This window comes from Nomascus leucogenys, chromosome 10, assembly GCF_006542625.1.
Source record: "Nomascus leucogenys isolate Asia chromosome 10, Asia_NLE_v1, whole genome shotgun sequence".
Lineage (NCBI taxonomy): Eukaryota > Metazoa > Chordata > Mammalia > Primates > Hylobatidae > Nomascus > Nomascus leucogenys.
The window spans coordinates 73934989-73948871 of record NC_044390.1 but is presented as its reverse complement, the minus strand read 5'-3'; the positions used below and the strand labels follow the sequence as shown (position 1 = coordinate 73948871).

Sequence of the window (13883 nt, the reverse complement as noted above, 5' to 3'; positions counted from 1 at the left end):
TTGTTTGCTGATGTTTTCCCATTAATGAAGATTACCTGGCTAGGTCCCTAATGACATTTGTTTATAACAGACCTCCCAGGAAGCAGAAACCTACACACTATAACTGGTAATAAGCACTATACAGTAGTTACTCTCTCCAGAAATCTAAAACTCAGAAAAAGACAGTACTTTGAAAATGTTAGTTTTTTCTACTACCCTATTGGAAATACACATTTTATTAATAACTGTGTAAGAAATTTCTCCCTTTCACCTGAAATTTATATGGGGTAGGAGACTGTCTTAATATGCTTATTTTTACCAGTAAAAGCACTACCAAAGACTCTAATGTCAGATTTCTAAGGCACCATGAATCTATGGATACAGTATGGATCTTCCAATGAAATTAAATAAATAGCAACTGGCTTCCTAGCCTGAATACTTATCATGAGTTTGTCAAACATGTTCTTTTTAACACCTTGCTTTTTTTTTTCACTCTCTCATTAGCACATACAGCGAATCTCTTTTTACTACATCATAATATTCCATAATGTAAATGAGCCATAGTTTCTTCAAACACTCCTTAAATGCTGGACACTTGTTTCCAATCTTTTGCTATCATGTACAATGTTTCAGTGAATAACTTTGCTTACTTGGTGTTCAATCTATCTGCAGAATGGATTTCTAAAAGAGACACTGCTTGGTGAAAGAGTAAAATGCATCTGTAATTTTGGTAGACACTGCCAGTTTCTTCCCCAAAGGGATCGTGCCATTTTGCACTCCCATCAGATATATGAGTATTTATTTCCTGAAGACCATGTATAAAAATACACATTGGGGCCAGGCGACGTGGCTCACGCCTGTAATCCCAGCACTTTGGGAGGCCGAGACGGGCAGATCACAAGCTCAGGAGATCAAGACCATCCTGGCTAACATGGAGAAACCCCGTCTCTACTAAAAATACAAAAAATTAGCTGGGCATGGTGGCGGGCACCTATAGTCCCAGCTACTCGGGAGGCTGAGGCAGGAGAATGGCGTGAACCCGGGAGGCGGAGCTTGCAGTGAGCTGAGATCGCGCCACTGCACTCCAGCCTGGGCGAAACAGCAAGACTCTGTCTCAAAAAAAAAAAAAAAAAAAAAAAAATACACATTGGGCCAAACGTGGTGGCTCACACTTGTGATCCTCGGGCTGTAGGAGGTCACAGTGGGAAGATCCCTTGAGGCCAGCTTGAGCAACAGAGTGAGAGCCCGTCTCTACAAAAAATTTAAAAATTAGCTGGGCATGGTGGCACATACCTGTATTCCTAGCTACTCAGGAGCCTAAGGTGGGAGGATCACCTAAGCCCAGGAGTGTTACAGGGGACTGTGATCATGCCACTGCACTCCAGCATGGGCAACGAAACAAGATCCTGTCTCTAAATAATTTATATACTTTACACACACACACACACACACCACACACACACATGCAGAGAGAGAGACAGAGACATAGAATACACACGCCTGGAGCTCACCTCCCAAATTCTCACTCAGTAGATAAGAGGTTAGGCCTGAGCAGGGCTATTTTGAAAAAGCTCTCCAAAGAGCATATCCCTAGTTGAGAATCCCTGTTCTAAAAGGTATTCTAGTCTTGGTTACATTGTTCAAATCCAAGAGAAAGTCAGAGTTAAACCTTTAATCTACAAAATTTATATTCCATGGTCACTCATCCAATAAATACTTTTTGAGTGCCTATTATGTGCTGGGCACTCCAAATGTCACGTGTATAAAGATACCAGTGTCTAACATCAACAGATATATAATTAAGAAACAAGGCATAAATATTAATTTAGAGATTTATATAGAGCATTATGAGAATATTGAAGAGGTACTTCACCTTAACTGGAATGTCAGAGAAGGCTTGCTGAAGGAGGTGCCCCTGAGGTGAGTAGGGATTCACCAGGTGAGAAAAAGAAGAGGTGTACAAGAGGGAGAGAGCATTCTAGGTAGAAAACAATATATTGCAAAAATAGTAAGCAAGAAACAGAAGGGATGTGGATGTGTGCATAACTGGAAACATTTTCTATTTCTAAAACACAAAATACAAGGGAGAGAAAAGAAATAAGCTGCGTAAGTAGGCATATATCAGATCACTGAGCACCCAGCATGTCATGTTAAGAAGCTTGAAGTTTATTCTGTAGGTAAAGAAAGTCAATGAAGGGATAGATGAAGGGTTTTAAGGCTAAGGATGACATGGTCAGATTGCTATTTTGGATTTATGGATGCCAATCTACTAGAAAAGCATGTAACTGGAAAATGAAAGAACAGTCAGGAAACTGATGCAGTAATCAGATGTAGGCCTGAATTAGAGCAGAGGTTAAGGAAAAAATGGATGGAAGAAATCTGAAAAGGTAAAATGAGCAGGACACTGATACTAGGTATGGGGATACAGGTGAATGGAGGAATGATTTCAAGGCACTGTCAACCCACTACTAGCAAAATACTGGATTTAAGCTATTTTTCTAGCAGCAGTGATAGATTTACACTGATTCAGTCATACTCTCTTGTTTGGTTCTGGCATTTGTATGGCCAGGGATAGATGTACGGAGTACAGCAAGACACAAAGGCAGGGCCAGGCATGGTAGCTCATACCTGTAATCCCAGCACTTTGGGAGGTTAAGGCAGGAGGATCACTTAAGGCCAGAAGTTCAAGAGACCAGCATGGGCAACATAAGACCCTGTCTCTACAAAAAAATTTAAAAATGGGCATCGTGGTGTGTGCCTGTAGCTCTAGCTACTGGGAGGCTGAGGCAGGAGGTCTGCTTCAGCCCAGGAGTCTGGGGTTACAGTGAGCCACTGCACTCCCACTTGGGTGATAGAGCGAGACCTTGTCTCAAGCTAAGTTTTACAATACTAGCAATGGATTTTGGGCAACCTGGGGTCTTGCCACTAAACAGTCAGTCTTTGGGAGTGAGTAGATCTGTGGAGAGACTCCTCTGAATCCCTCCCACTCCCCTGATTTATACAAGTGTTAATAGTCCTGCGAGGACAAAGGAGGAAAGGGTTATGTGTAACCCAAACTAAACCTAACCTAACCTTTCTTCTCAGGGTTCCTAAAAAACAAAATGAAGGGAAACAAGAAACCAATCAATAACCATCAGATGAAAACATGACCACTGCTTAGAAAGTCCATGAATGCAATACACACACACATAAACATTCACAGAGTAACACCAAGGCTTACCTTTCTTTTATCTTCATCTGTTGATTCAAATTTGAAAGTAGCCCTATGCTGAGGGGGGAAAAAAGGGAAACAATGTCATTTTAAATACATGTATTTTTTAATTTTGGCTACGTTTAATAGTATCTAAAATAATGTCCCTGTAAAAAATGTTGCCTTCCCATATCTCAATATTCTTATTAAAGTAAGGGAGACAGGCATGTAAACAAATAGTTATAAAGCAGTGTGAAAGACTACAGCAGATACATATACAAAGGAGCACAGCAAACCAAGCCACTAACTGTCCAGGAAAATCGGAATGGCTTTCACAGCACACAGAGCATTTGCGCTGGATCTTGAGGGATAAACAGGAGTTTGCCAGAGGCAAATGGAATGCATTCCAGGAACAAAAACAAAGGCTCGAATGTGTGAAACTATATGATCTATTTGTGAAATACGCAACTTTGTGAGACTGGAACACAGGACATATGTTTGGGGTGGGGCATGCAGGAAGATGAGAATGGAAAAGTAGACTGGACAGTGATTTGGAAGGGCCTTCCAATGTTGCTGAGTTTATACTTTCTTTTTCATATGCAATAAGAAATCATCAGAGAATTGTGGATAGGGAAGATTTGATAGTTTGATATTTCAGAAAAGTAATTCAGTAAGAATAAGAGTTTAAATCACGATGGCTCCACCACTTACTAGCTGTGACCTTGAGCAAGTAAACTCTCTGGAACTGGGCTTCTCATCTGAAAACAGGGTGTACCTAGTTCACAGAGAGGTTGTGACAGTTAAAAAAAAGCTAAGGCATGTATACAAAGCACAATCTCAGTGTTGGCAAGTAGGAATACTCAGTAAATATTAGGGATATAATGATGATGATGTAAATGATTATGAGGAAAAAATAACTGGAAAGGCAGAGAGTGTCATGACTCTTCTGCAATGATTGGCAAGACTATATTTTCTACTCTGTAGCTGAAGTAGAGGAGAATAGAAGACAGAATAAGTTGGCTTGCCTATGATCACAGAAAGAACAGTGGTACCCCAAAAATAGAGCACAGAATTCCTCATTCTCCTCTGAAGTTTTATTCAGGAGAACCAAGTACTCTTAAGAATTCTAAGCCTTTCTATTAAAAAACAAAAATCTCCACCGAAAATCTCTCCACTTTTTCTTTTTTCTTTCTCTCATTAGCCACACTGACAAATATTTACTGGCAACCCACCAGGAGTGAAGTACACTAAGTACTAAAGATATCATCATTACAGGTGGTTCTGCGTTGACATCTTTGTAGAAGCAGCAATTTTTTAAATTAAAGAAGATAGAGAAATGTTGGCAGAAAAGAAGTTCTGAATGTAAGAAATGATCGGAGGGAACACTCAGAGGTAGGATACAGTGGCCATCTGAGGGAGGGAGGCTGCCTCGAATACAGATGCAAAACAATTAAAAGGAATGAAGTCAGGTGGTAAGGGCATGGATTTTAAAATTTAAACCTGAATTGGCAAGTAGGTGACAGGCAACCAGGAGAAGACTATGACGGAGGTGTGACCAGCATTCTAGTAGAACTTTTTGGGCAGTAGCTCACAGGCCAGATTAAAGGAAAGCAAGACTAAGGACGTATTGCCCTGTGAGGAATGGACATCAATAATCCAGGCGTGATACTCCGGGTGGCAGTATAAACTGACACAAACCTTAAAAGAGAAAGTGATCTGGCAACAACACATATTAGAAGCCATAAAAATATTCACATTCTTTGACCCAGAACTCCTACTCCTAAGAATTTATCCTACTGATCTAGAAGGAGAGAATAATTATATGTGTATCACTGCAGTGTCATCCAATATTGTGGAGGAAAAAAAGCGAGAACTGGAATAACCAACAGGAGACTGACGGAATGTTATGCATGTGACAATATTCTATTATACATAGCATATTCACCTGACAAAATATTATGTAGCAATTTTTTAAAAAGAAGACTCATTGTTGGTATATTGTTTTCATAATAAAAAAATGTTTTTAATGGATAATGATAAAGAACAAGAAAAAGAAAGGAGGAGAGGAAAGAAAGATTGTAAATCTGAGGGCTATACTTAGAAATGTATAGACCTGAGGTTTAGTGAAAATTAACATTAGATTTAAAAGTGCCAGATATCAGGTTAAAGTTGCAAACTAAAGCTCTGTAAAGGTTCAACACAAATGAAAATAATTGCACTAAGAAACCAAGAAAGCCTATTTTTTTTGCCATTATATATTAAATACTAATACCATAAATTATCTGGAATAAATGTACCTACTTGTTAAGATAATGTTTCTTCTAAACTTTTTTTTGGCATTAATGGTAAGGGGAAAGAAAAATAAATTGTCTTTTGGAAAGACACTCAGTAAGTTATAAAAGTGTCTTTTAAACAGTTCCTCTGTAGAATTAATCTTTTAAGGTGGGAATTCAGAATAGTACCAAGGTCTAATTATTCTGCTGCTCTTAATTAGAAAATATAATGGTCTGTGAGGCACTACAAATTGAATCTGGAATGCGCCAATCTATTCAGAAGCTCAAACCTCTAAGACTGTTTGGATCCAACAGATGTTGGCTTCTATAAACCTGGGTTCTTTTATCCAATTTAGATCATACTTAACTTATTCAGTACCCCTATCTTTATTCTCTCCCCTTTCTAAGGCTGAAATGGGGAAAAAGAGAACAAGCATTTCCAGCTGTACATGTATTTCTAAAACTGTTAGCCAACAGTCAGCCATGTCACCTTCTTTACATGCTTAATTTCCAGAGAAATAGGAGCAAAAAATCAAATATAAAGAGTTAAACTGGCCGGGCATGGTGGCTTACACCTGTAATCCTAACACTTTGGGGGGCCGAGGTGGACAGATGGCTTGAGACCAGGAGTTTGAGACCAGCCTGGGCAACATGATAAACCCCATAAAAAAAAAAAAAAAAAAAACAGAGTTAAACCATTGCTCAATTTAGAGACCAAGCAAGCTAACAGCTCAGCGACACACCAGACTATTATGAGGACTCTCACTGCAGGTTTCATACCCCATGAATAAGCTCTAAAACGCTCAGGATCAGGAGTCAGACAACCTTGAGTTTGAGTCCAGTCTTACTGCTTACTGAAAGTGTAAACTTGGTCAAGTTATTCAACTTTACTACCTATCAAATTTTCCTTATTTTTTTACAAGCATGGCACCTTGCACATAGTAGCGTTCAATGGCCACTACTGTTATTGTTGAATAACCTATGGTGTGGTGTCTGGCCAAATATTGACCTATTAGAGAGCTAGGAGTAATTTCATAGATTTCTAAAGATACACTCAAACAGCACTACTACAAGGGAATAAACCTAATTGGGTGGTGTATGTTGTGCTGTTTCATGAACACAGATTGCTTCTACAACTAAAAATCAGAAACAGATTATATAACATAATATGGACATAAGAACAAAGTATAACAAAGGAACAGCCCACTAAACATGCTTCTTTACAAGAACCCACAGAGTGAACTCAAAGAGTCAGAGCCCAACTTCCAAAGTAGAAAACAGAAAGTCCTCTTACATGGTCCTGGATATTTACATATTCTATTCAAATGTAGAGGCTATATTTATAGAACTGACCCAATATTAGGTTTCTTTTTTTTTTTTTTTTTTTTTTGAGATGGAGTCTCGCTCTGTCGCCCAGGCTGGAGTGCAGTGGCGCAATCTCAGCTCACTGCAAGCTCCGCCTCCCGGGTTCACGCCATTCTCCTGCCTAAGCCTCTCCGAGTAGCTGGGACTACAGGCGCACGCCACCGCGCCCGGCTAATTTTTTTTTTGTATTTTTAGTAGAGACGGGGTTTCACCATGGTCTCGATCTCCTGACCTCGTGATCCACCCGCCTCGGCCTCCCAAAGTGCTGGGATTACAAGCATGAGCCACCGCGCCCGGCCCAATATTAGGTTTCTATGAATCAGGTTCTTCTAGCACATGAATGAAGACCTCACTGCCAGCAGTCTTGTTTTCTTCTCCTAAGAGGACTATTACTAGAGACCTACCTATCTGTCTGTATCTTAAATACCTTTCATTTGGCCAAAAACTTGCCATACTTCAAAACTGGAATCCTGCTGGAATTTGCTATGTATGGGATAGTCATATGTCCAGGTGGCCTGTAGGGCCACCAAGCTACCTCCCTGGTTATCATCATAGTTGATGAGTCATCTATTAAACGAGGGGGTTGGGCCCTATTATCTTTGAGGCTCCTCTAACATAAATATCCTGTGATGTAAAGAATCATGATACTACTCCATACCTCAGGGCCCTTAGTCACAGTTTGTTGTTGATCATGATAATGATGGCAACTAATCTCTTTACTAAATCTGTTATTAGAGAAGGCCTGAGGGCTGGGCACTGTGCCTCATGCCTGTAATCTCAGCACTTTGGGAGGCTGAGGCCCAGAAGTTCAAGACCAGCCTAGGCAACATGGTGAGACCCCCATCTCTACAAAAAAAAGAAAAACAGAACAGGCCTGTGGGGGAACAAGAGCTTGAACAGTCTAGACTGGAATGATACATACTTCCCCAAATTAACAGTTCATTCTATAACTAAAGTGGAGGTGATTAGGACCCAACAGTAGCCAAAGGATTCTGTATCTGTGGATTCAACCAACAATGGCTTGAAAATACCTGGAAAAAAAAATTTTTTTGTGTGTCTGTGTTGAACAAGTGCAGGCTTTTTTTTTCCTTGGCATTATTCCCTAAATAATACAGTACAACTATTTGTATACCATTCACATTGTATTATGTATTATAAGTAATCTAGAAATTATTTAAAGTATATAGGAGAGGCCAGGCATAGTGGCTCATGCCTGTAATCTCGGCACTTTGGGAGGCCCAGGTGAGCGGATCACTTGAGGTCAGGAGTTCACAACCAGCCTGGCCAACATGGTGAAATCCTGTCTCCACTAAAAATACAAAAATTAGCCAGGCATGGTGGCGTACATCTGTAGTCCCAGCTACTTGGGAAGCTGCGGCAGGAGAATCGCTTGAACCTGGGAGGCGGAGGTTGCAGTGAGCCGACATCAAGCCACTGAACTCCAGCCTGGGCGGCAGAATGAGACTCTGCCTCAAAAAAAAAAAAAAAAAAATGTATATAGGAGGATATGCCCAGTCAGGCTCAGTGGCTCACGCCTGTAATCCCAGCACTTTGGGAGGCCGAGGCGGGCAGATCACCTGAGGTCGGCAATTCGAGACCAGCCTGACCAACATGGTGAAACCCTGTCTCTACTAAAAATACAAAATTAGCTGGGCATAGTGATGCATGCCTGTAATCCCAGCTTCTCAGGAGGCTGAAGCAGGAGAATCATTTGAAACCAGGAGGCAGAGGTTGTGATGAGCCGAGATCGTGCCATTGCACTCCAGCCTGGGCAACAAGAGCAAAACTCCATCTCAAAAAAATGGAGGGTGTGCCCAGATTATATGCAAATACTATGGTGTTTTCTATCAGGGACTAAAGCATTTGAAGATTTTGGTATCCACAGGTTCTGGTATCCACAGGAGATCCTGGAAGCAATCCCCTTTGGATACTGAAGAATAACCGTAGTATACCACTCCTGAAAAAGAAACTTTTTCTGTGCTCAAAAACACAGAAGAGACAGGGTAAAGGCAACACAGCCCTGCAAAAAGATCCCTGGATACGGAATCTGAAGACCAGGTCTGACATTTCTTAGCTATGTGACCTTGAGCCTGTATATAGAATACTTCCATCTCCCTCATAAGTTTTAATATAAGAGGATTAATATAAGAGGAATTAATATAAGATGACATACGAAATGTGAAAATGCTTGGGATAATACATAGTACATAGCCGGCACTCAATAAATGTTAACAGGTGAATTGAGAGGAGAGAAAAACAACTGCTCCTCCCATTAAACAAACAAACAAAAAAACTTGCCTATGCTGAGACCTATGCTGTGTTATGCCCTTGACAAACAGACAAGTTTCATTCTTTCTGGGATAGATAGATATTTTCTCTCTCCAAGATAACAAAGGTCAGTGAATGAAGCAAGAAAGCTTGACAATGAGAGTCTATATAACACAGTAGAAATTAGATGTTTCCTGGAGCCCGACAGGTATCTCTGAAAGTGGTACAAGGTACAATTTTGCTACCCATTAGAAAAAGAAGGGGAAGAATGGAGCATATTCCCAAATTTTAATATTGTGCTATCCCAACTCATGCCACGTTTAATTTTTTTGTTCAAAGCTAACAGTTACGGGGTGCCTCCTCAGTGGCAGGCACTGTTCTGTGTGCTTTACACATGTAACTCATTTAATCCTGACAACAAACCTATGATATAGTTACTATTATTATCTCCATTTGGCAGATGAAGAAACTAAGCCACAGCAAAGTTAAGTAACTCGTCTTAGGGTCACACAAGCCATTAAGTTGAGGATCAGTGGCCAGGCTGCCTACAGAACCTGTGCTCTGGCCACACCTCTTAGGTACCCTGGTCATTATAACTGTAACTTACTGAGTGCTTCCTAGATGCATTGTGCCCAGTGTTGGCATTATATTTCATTTAATGTAATCCTCACAATAATTTAAGAGAATGGTGATATTATCCCTATTTTACAGATAAGGCAACTGAGACTCACAGGCTTAATATAATTTATCCATAGTCATAAAGCTAATAAATGGCAGAGTTGGGATTGAACCAAGTTTATCTGATGCCAAATCCCACCACCTTTCCACTACACTTGACTGCCTCCTTTCAAGCACTAGCTTTATTAGAGGAATAAGGTAGCATAAAGAACCTCTCCACTACTCTCCCAAATAATGAACCAGCCTCTCTCTCTCTACAGCATTCATTTCTCTCTGTTGGACTCCTCAGTGTCCTATAATCACCTCATAATCCAAACATTTCTCAAATCCATTTTTCCAGATAAGGAAACTGAAGTATATGGTACCCAACTATTTTTTTCAGGGTTCCAAATTCCATATACCATAGAGCTGGGCAATTTAATTCCACCTCCCCATTCTTACTGCCTGAACCACTATGATCATACATTCACTTCCTATTCATCTGCTCTCAAAATCTCTCCCTTTGAGGGGCAAAACCTCACTGCAATATGATGCTCAGCCATTTTCTTTGTATTATAATCAGCCCTACTATACTGGCCCTACTACAGTCAGTATTAAATATGAGAGCTTTCTCACCAAGCACAGTAGCTTACACCTATAATCCCAGCACTTTGGGAGGCCAAGGTGAGAGGATTGCTTAAGCCCAGCAGTTTGAGAGCAGCCTGGGCAACATAGTGAGACCCCATCTCTACAAAAAATGAATTTAGAAACTTAGCCCAGTGCTGTTGTACGCACCTGCAGTCTCAGCTACTTGGGAGGGTCGGCGGCGGGAGGAGATGGAGGCTGCAGTAAGCCGTGATCGCACCAGTGCACTCCAGCCTGGGCGACAGATACAGACCCCGTCTCCAAAAAAGAAGGGAGCGCTTTCTTCTGAAAGAGCTAACTGACCCAGTTCACATCTAGTCAGAGCACTCTCAGGCTTGATCCCAAAATTACAAGTGTTTGGGAATCTTCTGAAACACTTCAGATACCACCTTAAGCAAGACACACCATGCAAAACAACCTTAAAAACATTTCCAATACAAAAAGGGAGCTGGAGATGTTCAGGATTTAAGCTCTGACAGCACCTGGCCAGGAATGGTAAGCAGATACCAATCTGGAGGGAGACCAATGAGAAGAGATAAATTGGAGGAGGCAAATCTGGAGTCTAATTAGTTTAGCCATAAAGGGAAGGAGAAATATTAAAGAACGTGATTATATCCAGTTGAAGGTTTTTCCTCCTTCCTCCCCTACAGAAACAAATTCCTATTTATTGCTGGGTATCTGGCATATAATAAGTGCTCAATAAACATTAGTTGATTCAACAAATGGCCAAGTTCTCTGTTGCATTTCTTGCTTCTGAAAATCAGTTTGAAGCTGCCTCATATCTTTTCTGGAAAGCAGTAATAAATCGGGTTAAATCATAACCTCCACAATATGTACAACTATGCATTAAATGAGTTATTCCTAAATTAGGCAGACATGTTCAACAATAAAGCGTATCAGAAAGTGAAGGAACTAAGATATGAATAGATAGAACCTGTGAATGCTCCCGAGGAAAGCAACACAGTACGGCAGAAAGAGCACGGACTTGGACAACCTAAATTCAAACCTCAGCTCTATCTCTCAGTGGCTGTGTGCACTTGGGACCACATTATCATCCTACATTTTTATCGTTTGTGAATTGGGGAATACCATCACTCTCCTCACAGGGTTGTTGGGAAGATTAAATGGGAATTTAGCCGCCAGTATGCCATTTCTGCCCCGGGTGGAAAAGATTCAAAAATAAGACACAAATTGTCAGTAATACAAAGTGGATGGATGCAGCGGTGGACACAAAGCAAACACTGAAGGGGAGATGATGTACGGGGGCAAAAGAAAGAAAAACATTAACAGCTAGGTTGAGACGTGGTGTTGGGTGTGTTTTCACAGAAGGGAGTCGCCAGTCATTCCTATAAAGCAGTCTTCTAAACCAAAGGATAAAGGTGTGGTAGGCTATCTTTTGAAGTGAGCATGTAAAATTCCTGGAAGGAAAAGTAATGAAGAGCTAACGGTTCTTGGAAAGAGGTTCTGAGAAGTGACTGGGATTTATAACAAGATACTCTTTTACAGCAGAGTTGTAAAGTGGAAAGAACTAAACTGGAATACCAGCTCCAAGTATGACCTTGGGCAAGTTACTTAACCAATCTAGAGTCTCAATTGCAAAATGCAGATAATACCTCACAGGATTGCTGTAAGATTAAATGAGATAATGGACAGTTAATGCGATACAAATAACAGGTATCATTAGGAGTTACATTCTCCACCCACTTACAACATTATATGTCCATGACCTTGGGCGTGATTTCAGCTTTTGCACCTCGGTTTCCTCATCTATAAAATGGGGAGGATACCATCTACCCTATAAACACTCTGAGGATCAAAGGAGACCATAGATGAGACATCAATGCCTTGAAAACCGTACAGTGCTAAAGGTATAGAAAGAACTGCCATCGTTGTTGATACGTTTGATGCATGTCAAGGGCCGTGTTTATGCAGGGAAGCACGCATTTTTATGCTATACAGGTGAGGAAGCCTCGCATGCATTTATGCGTCCAGGAGTGGGGCACGGGGCACAGATGCACATCTACGGATTCCGGGGGTGTGACCTGCACGCTTGAGAGGAGGACCGGAGGTCAAGCTGCTGGGCCAGGAATCAGAGGAGTGGGCGCTAGAGTGGAGGTAGTGGGATGCAGGATGCATGGATGGAAAAGGCTGGGGGCACAAACACGCATGCCCAAGCCGGAAACGTTTTCGGGGGAGAGCAATGCGCATCCCCGGAATGAGGGGGGTGGGGAAGGATGCGATGTGCAAGCACGGAGGGCGGCCCGGGGGTGCGATAGCGCACGCCCGGGGCCAGGACTCTTTACCTTGTCGCTGTAATCCCTCAGGACCCGCTCGATAGCCCCCGCTTCGCCGGCCCGGACGATGTAGAGGGCGCGCTCCTCATCCATGGCCGCAGGTGCGGGGGAGCCGCGGCCGCTCTGCGCGCCCAAGCCGCTGCCTCCAGGTAAACGCCTCGCGCCCCCGCTCGCTCCTTCCCAGCTTCCTTCCTTCCCTCCTTCCCTCCCTCCTGCCTCCAACCCGCCAGCCTCCGCCCGGGCCGGCCCGACGTCACCGCCCCTCAACTTTCACCCCGCGACGTCACCGCTCCCCCAGCAACAGGCGCCTCACGGCCGCCCCCGACAAGGCCCAGGACTCGATGGAGGCCTGGCTAGCGGACCGAGGCGGAGTCAGGCCCAAGGCCCTGCTTGCTCTCCTGCCTCTCCCTCCCTGGGAGAAGTGTCCAGTCTCTTAAGGGGGCTTTCACAGACTGAACCGTTCTTTCCTGACCCTCCTCTATGAATCATTCTTAAAGGACGAGAGCAACCCGGCCCTTCCCCGCCCATCTATGAACCAGCCGCTAAATGGACTGCAATTCCCTGCATGCAATGGGGTTATCCCTCTCTTCCATCTAATTTACTGGAGTGCCGAATGGCATGCTGGGATTAGTAGTCATCCAGCCGGAAAGACTTCCCGTCAAGGGCATGCTGGGAACTGTGGTACCGCGAGGGCCGGAAACGGGAGTCTGGCGGCCGCCTGAGGCCAGCGGCGGGGAGACCGTTAGAGGGAGGGTCTAAGCCTCTGCTTCGGTTTTGTTCCTTATGCCGCTGACTGTCCTGCTCCAGTCTCGGCTGGCTGGGCTGGCTGGACTGGCTGACGGTCGCGGAAACTGCCATCCCTTGGTGGGAACTGTCAGGCACCGGTTTAATTCCCTTTTCTCATTTAGCGGTTTCGGTCTCGGGAATTCCTTCCACCCTTGTTTGCGTTCTTGTTATGTACTCAGCTACAGTAATGTGGGAAATAATCGAAGGCAGTTACCTGGATGAAAGAGGACTCGGCGATTTTCTGCCTTAGTACTAATCTTTAGCATGCATCTCGTGCCACCGGGGCTCTAGACTCTCTTAGGTAATTTCCCTATATCCTCTAATTCTCCGAACACAAATTTTTGTGGAAATAAAAAGGAACCCGAATAGTTTAATTTATCCTAAGTCACACGGCCAGAGCATGGGAAAGTCGAGCTTTGAAACCAG

General features: G+C 42.7%; 1 protein-coding gene across 7 annotated transcripts in view; it reads right to left on the bottom strand.

Moving 5' to 3' along the window:
• Positions 1-12905, bottom strand: part of RIC8B (RIC8 guanine nucleotide exchange factor B) — a 115623-nt gene extending 102718 nt beyond the window's left edge. For 5 of the 7 annotated variants that reach the window (XR_004032051.1, XR_004032052.1, XM_004089429.3 and 2 more), the window contains exons 1-2: positions 12681-12905; positions 3200-3247 (exon numbers count right to left, since the gene is read on the bottom strand). Coding sequence is in view for 4 of the 7 variants with exons in the window: in XM_004089429.3 (XP_004089477.1) it covers positions 3200-3247; positions 12681-12764 (132 nt within the window). In the remaining 3 variants the exon portion in view is untranslated. Of the gene's footprint in view, positions 1-1852; positions 1942-3199; positions 3248-12680 lie in introns of those variants that run through there. The other 2 variants (XM_003269967.4, XM_030821306.1) reach the window with 2 other exon arrangements.
• Between the last annotated feature and the right edge of the window lie 978 nt (positions 12906-13883).